The sequence below is a fragment of the Apodemus sylvaticus genome, chromosome 10 (genome assembly GCF_947179515.1).
Source record: "Apodemus sylvaticus chromosome 10, mApoSyl1.1, whole genome shotgun sequence".
Taxonomy (NCBI): domain Eukaryota; kingdom Metazoa; phylum Chordata; class Mammalia; order Rodentia; family Muridae; genus Apodemus; species Apodemus sylvaticus.
Genome location: NC_067481.1, coordinates 108,560,097 through 108,570,979, shown reverse-complemented (window position 1 = coordinate 108,570,979; position 10,883 = coordinate 108,560,097). Strand labels below are relative to the sequence as shown.

The 10,883-nt window shown below is 42.2% G+C and overlaps 2 protein-coding genes across 12 annotated transcripts in view; one reads left to right on the top strand and one right to left on the bottom strand.

Annotated features, from left to right (window-relative positions):
• Window positions 1–9,176, bottom strand: part of Mpv17l (MPV17 mitochondrial inner membrane protein like) — a 38,324-nt gene extending 29,148 nt beyond the window's left edge. For 3 of the 6 annotated variants that reach the window (XR_007979765.1, XM_052195224.1, XM_052195220.1), the window contains exon 1: window positions 9,048–9,176. Coding sequence is in view for 1 of the 6 variants with exons in the window: in XM_052195220.1 (XP_052051180.1) it covers window positions 9,048–9,063 (16 nt within the window). In the remaining 5 variants the exon portion in view is untranslated. Of the gene's footprint in view, window positions 1–1,684; window positions 1,819–9,047 lie in introns of all 6 variants that reach the window. The other 3 variants (XM_052195222.1, XM_052195221.1, XM_052195223.1) reach the window with 2 other exon arrangements.
• A 24-nt stretch (window positions 9,177–9,200) lies between these two features.
• The window catches only part of Pdxdc1 (pyridoxal dependent decarboxylase domain containing 1), a 70,219-nt gene continuing 68,536 nt past the window's right edge, over window positions 9,201–10,883 (top strand). For all 6 annotated transcript variants that reach the window (XM_052195209.1, XM_052195208.1, XM_052195206.1 and 3 more), the window contains exon 1: window positions 9,201–9,418. In XM_052195209.1, the coding sequence (XP_052051169.1) occupies window positions 9,398–9,418 (21 nt within the window). In that variant the 5' untranslated portion in view covers window positions 9,201–9,397. The remainder of the gene's footprint in view (window positions 9,419–10,883) is intronic.

Below are 10,883 nucleotides of genomic sequence, written 5' to 3'. Positions count from 1 at the left end.
AGCGGTCACTCTGCTGAAGAATAATACGGCCCAAGTGGTTGAGTAGACTGAACCTTTTAGAGAGCCTTCACCTGTTCTATACATCACAAAAAGCTAGCATTTTTCCAAGTCACTTGGTATATGGATCAGAGTAACACAATGAAATGAGGAATATGATGTTTCCATAATTCAAAGAAGCCCCTTGAATTTTATTTGGATTTATTCCCTATTTTCTGATGTACAAATGCCTCTCCAATAAATCCAAAGTGGTTGCTATTTCCTACTTACTTGGTCAAATCAGCGTGATGTCATCCAAGTAGTAGGCCAGTATGATCTTTTTTGAGAGAGACAGATGATCAAGATCCCTTTGAACTAAGTTATGACACAGGGATTGAGGATTAATAAACTCTTGAGGTAAAACTATAAAGGTATATTGCTAGATTTGCCAGCTGCAGGCAAATTGCTTGTCTTCCTTATGAAAAAGGTACTCAGATAAAGCATCTGCTAAATCAATAGCTCTATATCATATAGCAGGAGAGATGTGCTAATCTGTTCAAGTAAGAATATCATATCTGATAAAGCAGCTTCAGTCACTGCTTGTTAAAGTTTTCAATTGTTGCCTGTCATTCTCCACTATCCGTCTATCTTCTACATTGGCCTGACAGGAGAATTAAGGAGAAATGTAGGAACCACCACCCCTGTGTTTTTCAAGTCCTTAATAGTGGCACTAATCTCTGTACTTCCTCAAGGGGATGCAACATTACTTTGATTCACTATTTGCCCTTGCAGAGGCAACTTCAATTGCTTCCACTGGCCTTTTCAACCATAATAGCCCTCACTTCACAGATCAGGGAACCAATGTGGGAATTCTGCCAACTTCTAACTATAACTATCCCACTTATACATTCTGTAACTGAGGAAATGACCACAAAATGAATTTCAGGATCCACTGGACCCACAATGAATTGGACTTTAGCCAAAACTCTATTAATCCCCTGACTTCCAAGCCCCTACTTAAAGTGGAGGGCCACAATATTTTGGGGAGTCTCCTGTAATTACCATCAATTCAGAACAAATACCATATTCAGAAAGTCTGTAGAGAAGTTTTTTTTGTTTTATGATGATCAATTACTGACCTTAATTTCTGAGCAAATGAAGTCTTATTCAGAAAGTCCATTTTTTAAATCTATATGTTATAGAGTAATGGCTCTATTTTCTTTTAGCAGTTTCAATATTTCAGGTTTTACACTGACATATTTGGATCATTTGGAGTTGGTTTTGTGGACGGTTATACAAGTGAGTCTAAGTTCATTCTTCTGCTTATGGACATTCAGTTTTTCCAACACAATTTGTTAAAGATGCTGTCTATCCTCCAGGGCATATTTTTGGCATCTTTGCCAAGAATCAGATGACTTTAAGTATCTGCACTTAAGTCTCGGTCTTTTATTCTTTTCCATTGATTCACATCTCTGCTTTTAGGTCAGTACCACAGGGGTTTTACTACTATAGATGTACTGTTGAATTGATTTTGTTTTTATTTGTCACCTTGACACAACTTAGTCATCTGGGAACAGGAAACCTTAACTGAGAAATCACCTTCATCAGATTACCTGTAGACAAGTCTCTGGGGCACTTTTTTTTTTTTAAAGATTTATTTTTATGTGTGTGTTTTGCCTGCATGTATATTTGTGCAGCACATGCTTACCTGGTGCCCAAGAGGCCAGAAGAGGGTGTTGGATCTGATGTAACTGGAGTTATGGATGGTTGTAGGTGCTGAGAATTGAACACAGGTTCTCTGCAAGAACAAGTGTTCTTAACTGTTGAGCCATCTTTCTAGCCCTGTGAAGCATTTTTTTAAATTATTAATGATTGATGCCTTAGCCCATTATGAGCAATATCACCTGTAGGCAGGTGGTCCTGGGCGGTATAAAAAGTAGGTTGAGCAAGAGCACACAGGTTCCTACTTTGGCTATAAAACATAAGATTAAATAAATGTTTTCCTCATCAAACTGCATTTAACCATGGTCTTTGTTTTTGTTTTTTGTTTTTTTTTTTTTTATCTTTGGTTTTGTTTTTTATTTTTGGGGATTTTTGGGTTTTTTTTCTGAGACAGGGTTTTTTCTGTATAGCCCTGGCTGTCCTGGAACTCACTCTGTAGACCAGGCTGGCCTCGAACTCAGAAATCTGCCTGCCTCTGCCTCCCAAGTTCTGGGATTAAAGGCGTGCACCACCACCGCCCACTTGACCATGGTCTTTGTTATAGCAACAGAAAGTAAATACAACTGTAATACAACTTGATATAACTTATTAAAATTCCAGCACTGTTCCAGGGCCTTCTATACTTCATATGAGCTTTATGATGTTTTTCTATTTCTATCATTTTTATTGGTATTCCATTGACTCTGTAAATTGCTTTTGGTAAATTTCACGGTAATTTTCACAATATTAATTCTACCAATCCATGAACTTAAAAGATCTTTCCATTTTCTAGTGCCTTTCTCAATTTCTTTCTTCAAAAATATAAAATTTTCGTTGTAGTGATATTTTACCTCTTTAGTTAAAAAAAAAAAAAAACACTAAAAATGTTTGAAAACCCAAGAGCATGGAAGATTTTTCTATTTTCTGAGATCTTCTTCGATTTCCTTCTTCAGAGACCTGAAGTTCTTCTCATACAGATCTTTTATTTATTTGGTTAGAGTCACACCAAGATACTGTATATTGTTTGTGACTATTGTGAAGGGTGTCATTTCCCTAACTTCTTTCTCAGCCTGTTTATCCTTTGAGTATAGGAAGGCTACTGATTTGTTTGAGTTGTTTTATAACCAGCCACTTTGCTGAAGTTGTTTATCAGCTGTAGGAGTTCTCTGGTGGAGTTTTTTTTGGGTCACTTAAGTATACTATCATATCATCTGCAAATAGTGATAATTTGATTTCTTCCTTTCCAATTTGTATCCCTTTGGGAATGCAAGATGGTACAACCACTTTGGAAATCAGTCTGGCGGTTCCTCAGAAAACTGAACATGACACTTCCAGAGGACCCTGATATACCACTCCTGGGCATATACCCAGAGGATTCCTCGGCATGCAATAAAGACACATGCTCCACTATGTTCATAATAGCCAGAAGCTGGAAAGAACCCAGACGTCCCTCAATGGAGGAATGGATACAGAAAATGTGGTATATTTACACAATGGAATACTACTCAGCAATTAAAAACAATGAATTCATGAAATTTTTAGGCAAATGGTTGGAACTGGAGAATATCATCCTAAGTGAGGTAACCCAATCACAAAAGAATACACATGGAATGCAATCACTGATAAGTGGATATTAATTAGCTCAGAAGCTCTGAATACCCAAGACATAAGTAGTATATCAAATGACTCCTATAAAGATGTAAGGAGAGGGCCCTGATCCTGGAAAGGCCTGATCCAGCATTGTAGGGGAGTACCAGGACAAAGAAAAAGGAGGGAGGTGATTGGAGAATGGGTGGAGAGAAGGCTTATAGGACATATGGGGGGGGACCGGAAAAGGGGAAAGCATTGGGAATGTAAACAAAGAATTTAGAAAATAATAATGATAAAAAAAAAAGGGGGGGGGAAGATGTTTGAAAAAGCCATAGGAAATCATATTATTTTTAAAGCTTACTTTAAAATGTGTGTATAATCACATACATATTTCTAGATAGAGTGTCTTAGTCAGGGTTTCTATTCCTGCACAAACATCATGACCAAGAAGCAAGTTGGGGAGGAAAGGGTTTATTGAGCTTACACTTCCACGTTGCAGTTCATCACTAAAGGAAGTCAGGACTGGAACTCAAGCAGGTCAGGAAGCAGGAGCTGATGCAGAGGCCATGGAGGGATGTTTCTTACTGGCTTGCTTCCCCTGGCTTTCTCAGCCTGCTCTCCTATAGAACCCAAGAGCACCAGCCCAAAGGTACCACCCACAAGGGGCCATCCCCACTTGATCACTAATTGAGAAAATGCCCCACAACTGGATCTCGTGGAGGCACTTCCCCAACTGAAGCTCCTTTTTCTGTGATCAAGAGACTGTGTCAAGTTGACACACAAAACTAGCCAGTACAGAGTGACTACACATGAGATGATAATGCCTCCCTCAGGATCCATAAATTATTTATAGAAACTCCAGTACCAACAAGGGAAAGGGAAACATTTTGAGTTGTTGGTCAGGGGTATCTAAGAGACCTCTGAAACACTACAGGGCTTGTCATTGCCCTTGACTGCCTCCAAGAACTTGAAGGTAAGACTTTATTGCTAAAGATAACACACTTTAGACACAGGAATTGAAGGAATCAGCTAGAATTGACTTGGAAGTCTCCTCCCTCAGGACTAGCTCTCATAGTAGCAGAAGATATTATGCAAGCTGCCAAGGGAGAAAAACAATTAACAGTCCTACACAAATATGAAACATGTGAACCAGTTACCAGCCTAGGAAGATACCTCTAATATTTACATCTTGTGGATAACCAAACTGTCTAATTGGACTTAAGCCCTGTTCAATAGAGGGAACTCATGCCTTGTATTGTAAAACTAGACAACTACTGGTGGCTGAACAAGTAATAGTACTTAGAGGAGGACCCACTACTGCCAATTTTCTAAATCAATATAGCTTCTAACTATACTCTAAATAGTTATTCCTGGGGCTGGAGAGATGGCTCAGCAGTTAAGAGCACTGATTGCTCTTCTGAAGGCCCTGAGTTCAAATCCCAGCAACCACATGATGGCTCACAACCATCTGTAATGAGATCTGACACCCTCTTCTGGTATGTCTGAAGACAGCTACAGTGTGCTTATATATAATAAATCTTTGGGCCAGAGTGAGCAGAGACTGAGTGAGCAAGGTTAACCGGAATGAGCGGGGCTGACCAGAGTGAGCAGAGGTCCTAAACTCAATTCCTAGCAACCACATGAAGGCTCACAACCATCTGTACAGCTACAGTGTATTCATATACATAAAATAAAATAAATATATCTTTTAAAAAAATACTCCCACAGGCAAACATAGTTCTTACCCTTATCAAAGATGCTTCTTTGGGACATTTGTAATATAACATTCCATGAACTGATAGAGAACTACAGGCAGTCACTGACTGCTGGAAGAACAATCACCTGATTGTGGGGAACGACTCTTAAATTCACTAATTTCTTATCTTTATTTTCATTGGTGTTTATTTAAAAAGCATGATACTACGTAACATAAATGGATATACTTTGGTAGTGGAGTTACAGATCGTTGTGAGCTGCCATGTAGGTGTTGTAAATTAATTTAAAAATTATATATTTTGAGCATACTCCCCTCTGCATCCTCATTCTTCCTTCCCCACTTATTAGTCTACTTTGTACCCTAGACATTTTCACTTCTACATTCATGGTATATGTCATACATGATATTATGTGTCTATATATAATAATAAAACAAGGGGGTTTGCTTTGTTCATTTCTTTAAAAATTGCTTTAGTCTCTAAAGAAGCAAGAGAAGAAGACACAAGTACTCTCTGGGTTGCTACCTCTAGATGCTGTTTTTGACTTTGGTCATCTCTGAAATTGTCCACTAAGATTTTTTAAATGTTGGAACCTATTATTTATTTATTTATTTATTTATGTCAAGGAAAGGCACACTTGTGCCACCACGTGCACAGGACAGCTTTTGGGAGTCATTTCTTGCCTTCTGCTTTGTTGAGGCAGGGTTTCTCTTGTTTGTTTGTTTTTCTACTGAGGCTATCAGTATTCCAAGCTACCTGGCCTACAAGCTACTGGTGGATTGTCTTGCCCCTGCCTCCCATCTCATCATAGCAATTCTGGAATTACACATGTGAGCTAAGACATACAACTCAGGCCTCCCTTCTCCTGAGATAGGGTCTTATTGTAGCTCAGGCTTGCCCTAAACTTGCTACAAAGATGATACTGTCCTTAGATTTGTAACTCTCCTACCTCTGCCACCTGATTTCTGGGATTACAGATGTTCACCAGAATTGCTAGATGAGTTCCGTAATTTAGAAAATACTAAGAAATTTGTTGTCATTTGCACTATCACTCCTATCCTATCAGCTCCAATTTCTGATTTTGTTACTTAATTTTATTTCTTCTAGGGGTTTATATATAAATACCACATTTAAAGTTCTGTACAGCTGAGCATGGTAGCATATATTTGTAATCCCAGCACTTGAGAGGCTGAGGCAGGAAGTGTGCTGTGACTCTGTGGCCAGCATGGGCTACACAGAAAGACTTTGTCTCAAAAACAAATAAAACTCCTGGCAAAATAATAATAGGAATAAAGTACTGTCTTCACTTAGCCTTTCCCCAAATACCTATTTATTCTTAGAATAAAATTGAGGATATTAATAATTTCATCCACATCTTTAGTCATCTTGTTCCTCCCTCACAGTTTTTTGACAGTTATCAGTTTTTAGAAGAACATTGGGTTATATGTATTTATTTGATGTGTGTGTGTGTGTGTGTGTGTGTGTGTTCTTGAGTGTGTGTGTTCTTGAGTGTTTATGGAGGTCAGAGGATAACTTTAGGGAGTCAGTTCTTTCCTTGGACAATGTAGGGTCTGGGGATCAAACTTAGGTCATTAGGCTTGTCAGCAAACCCCACATTTTTGCATTGCTGTAGTGAATATTAAATCACCCATGTATATCACTGGCTTATTTAATATTAAATATTAAAACATTTATTTACAATATGGCTTTAATAATTCAGATCACAACAAAATTATATGGTGTAATTTAAAGAAAAAAGAATAACTACATACCTCCCTCCTTTGTTTCCTTCTGGTTTACTCTTCAAGAAAAACTTTTTTTAACATTTTATTTCTTATTTTTATGTATATGAATGTTTTGCCTGCATGCACAGTGGAGGAGGCATTTGATTCCATTGGGACTGAAGATTATGAAAGTTGTGAGCTGCCATGTGAGTGCTGGAACTGAATCCTGCTCTTAACTGCTGAGCCATCTCTCTAGCCCTCAAAAAATCCTTAATTCAGTGTGATAGCTCACACCACTTGGGAGATAAGAAGATTGCTCCAAGTTCAAGGCAGGCTGATCAACATATGAACAGCAGGACAGCTGGGGCTACATAGTAAGATAATCTCAAAAATACTAGTGATGCAAACATTTCACCATATACAAGTCATATGTCTGTAGAGGTTGAGTCTATTTGGGGGTAGTAGTTGGTTGTTTCTCTTGTATAGACCAGGCTGGCCTGGAACTCACAGAGCTCTACCTGCCTCTGCTTCCTAAGTACTAGGATTAAAGGTATGCACCACCAGACTTGGTTTGAATCTATTTTTTAATTAGTTGGAGGTAATGTTACATTTATGAGCTTCTTTTAAAAAATCTTTATTACATTTTTATTTTGTGTGCTCTAGTATGTGTGTGCATGTGTGCCACTGTCCACATGCAGAGGTCAGAGGACAACTCCAAGTTAGAACTCTTTCTACTGTGAGTCTCTGGGTTCAAACTCAAGTCCAGGCTTAGTGGTAGAGGCCTTTACCTGTTAAGCCATCTCTACAGCCTTTGCATTGTTTTTGTTTGCTTGTTTTTTTTTTTTTTTGATTTTGTTTTTTTCGAGACAGGGTTTCTCTGTTTAGCCCTGGCTGTCCTGGAACTCACTCTGTAGACCAGGCTGGCCTCGAACTCAGAAATCCACCTGCCTCTGCCTCCCAGAGTGCTAGGATTACAGGCATGCGCCACCACTGCCCGGCTTGCTATTTGCTTTTTAAAAACATTAGTGAGTGTGCAGGCACGCACATGCCGGACAGAGGACCCCTTGTGGGAGTTGGTTCTCCCTATCCATCAGAGTTGGTGGTAACCATCACTACCATCTGGCACCTTAGCTCTTTTGTTTGGAGTCACCAAACCAGACTGGTTTGGAATTTGGCATCTATCCTAGTCTAGCCTCCAACTCATGAGGTGGGGGAGGGGGTATTTCTTGTACCTCTGCCTAAAAATGTCTTTAATAATACTGAAGTGTTCAGAGTTGTAACATACTAGCACATATATTGATGGATAGTTAGTTGAATACTTATGTGATAAAAACAAACATAAGAAAATATCAATTAATCTAGCTAATGGGCACATGACTGTTCACTGAAATTCTTTTGTCCTTTCTACACGTTTGGAAACTTTCATAACACATTGTTTTATCCAAGTAGGAGCACATTCAGTTTTCAGTCTTTGAGAGTGGCACCATTTCATCATCCCCCCCCCCCTCTTTTTTTTCTAGTTCACTGGAGAGGCACTGGTTTTCCTACTCTAAATGATTTCTTTGCTAGGAAATGTTACTAACAGAAGTAGGCCATTTATCCAAATGCAAAGTAGAGACCTCCCACAGAGAATTACTAACAACCAGACCCAAACCTGGGAGGTGATGCTGCATAAGAAACAGGAGAGGGTGGGGATAGCTTTGTGGTTTTTAGCATCATCAGTCTTCTGTGCAGGAAGTTTCACTGACCGCAATGGTGGTAGATCCCATTTCACCTACCCATCGGTAGTCGAGCAAGGTAGGAAACAAATCCTGCCGGTTCTTACTAAAAACGCACCACTCCCACCTAGCGGGAGTGAAGCGGAGATAATGCGGTGTACTGCCGGGCTGCAAGGGAATAAACCTAACACGGATAATAATGATCTCCATATCAAAAGTCTGCTGTGATATAAAATGGAAAGGCAACAGACCTACTATTGTCATTATTATTACCCATCCTCCGACAAGCCATCATTGTGACATGAGGGAGGACGCCAGACCAGCAGCCTCAAATTCGTTTCTATCTGGACTTCTGAGGAAAGAGCTGACAGAAATACATTCAGTTCTGACCAGCATCCCTTCCAAACAGCAGCCACTAAAGAATCAAGCCCACCACCGAACCCGTCCCCCCCACCCCAAAAAAAATCCTTGAGCGCGCGGCAGCCGTCATCTCGCGCATGCGCAAGGGTGGGCGCTGGCCTTTGGCTGCTAAGGTAAATAACTACTCCATTCCTGACAGGTGTTGACAGCGGAGGACTTGAAAACCTGACTTGGGACGTGCTGCTGAGTCTATACTATTTTACCTGGTGGGTAGCTCATTGAGAGGGTCGTCACAGGCTTCTGGCAAAGTTGGACCGCTCTATAGAAGGGGCTCTCCCCACCCGGCAGCGTTAGGACCGGCCGGCGTGACGCCCGAGTACGGAAGCCGGGAAGGCCCCGCCCCAGGAGGCCCCGCCCACCAGACGGGTCTAGCCCCGCCTCCGGCAAGCCGCAGGATACCTGCGGGCCGCGCTGCGGGGCAGCTCCTCCTCCTCTCCGCCCCGCCGGCTGCGGGCGCGGAGGACGTCAGCGCTGCCAGCGTGGAAACCGCCGCGGGCCGCGGGAGGCGGAAGTAGTGCCCAGCACCGTGGGCCCAGCACTGGACAGCTCAGCCATGGACGCGTCCCTGGAGAAGGTCGGTACGCAAGGATCGGGCGGCGCTGCGGTCCGGGTTCTTCGCCACCGAGGCGACTGGTTTCCCCGCGGGACTAAGGAGTCTCGCCGGAGGAGGGCGTCCGGCTCAGGCCGGGCCACGTCACCGGGGCCCGGTAGCTGAGGGGAGGTGGGCTCGGTGCTGTCGGAGCCGGCCTTGGCTTCACGGAGGCTCGGCGTGAGGCCGGGCCTGAACCCGCGGTGGTCCTGTAGGATGACGGGAGCAATCGGTGTGGGCCCCCGAAGCGCACGGGAAGAAGTCCTAGTTGTCGCGTAGGCCACTGCAAAGCCACAGATGTCCAGTGCTTTCCAAGTTAGGAGACAGATTGTGAACTTTGGCGGGCGTAGGAATCACCTGGGGACCTTGGTAAAAAACAGGGATTTGCAGCCTCGGAGTCTGAAACTGGGGTGGGCGGGAACTCAGTTTGTAGAGTTTAACAAGTTTCCCCACGTGATTCCGATGCTGTGGCGTGCACACCCTGGCTAGAACCCCTGGAATCCAGAAAGGGGATGGTTATTCTGTAAAACTGTGAATTTATTTGGAGAAGGGGGTGATCCCCGCTGGCCTCACAACATTTTGGGTTCCTCTTTCTGAGAATCGAGAGAGGTCTTCAGGTCATCCCAAGTTCATGGGAGCCAGTGTCTAACCCTTGGGGCAGCAGCAGCTTGATGGACCTGGCTGCCTACTCGGGCATGTTAAATAGACTCTAATGTTCCCACCTAAGGGCTGGCAATTGAAACCAAACAGGTCCTTGGGTTTCTTCATGGACTGTGCTTTCAGTGCTTAAAGTTCTGTCCTCCCAGGCTTTTCTCTGTCCCTTCTTGAAATTACACTTATCTGATATGATGTAAAAAGCTAGTTTTCCCTACAAGTGAAATCAATCCTTCCTTCCATCCTCCCCACCAACCTCCGTCCTCTTCTTCAATCTCTCCTTGTTCCACTCCCCTCCCCGGTTTTGAGAAAATAACCCTGGCTAGTCTGTAACTCTCTATAGACTAAGCTGACCTCGAACTTAAAGTGATCCTCCTGCCTCTGCCTCCCAAATTGCTGATATTACAGGACTGTACCATCATGACTGGCTTGGAATACCTTTTTTCAGAGAAGCAGCTGCTGTAGTTGTTCGTTCACTTGTCACTAGAGAGTTGAAAGCAGTAATTGTAGAAATTAAGCCTTTATGTGCACACAGTGGCATATCTTGCTCCTCAGATATTTAGTGTAAATTGGGTAGGAAGCAATCAAAGAAAAACAAGGTTTTGTTTGTTTGTTTGTTTGTTTTCCTCAATTCTTCTGACTAGCATAGTATCTGCTTTTTGGTACCACGAGCTTCACTTGGATTGGCGATTCTCAACTCTGGCTTAGGTTTGTCCCCCAGGGACATTTAGCAATTTCTGGAGATGTTTTAAACTAGAGTACTGGGAGTAAAGGAGGCACTGCTGGGACCTAGTAA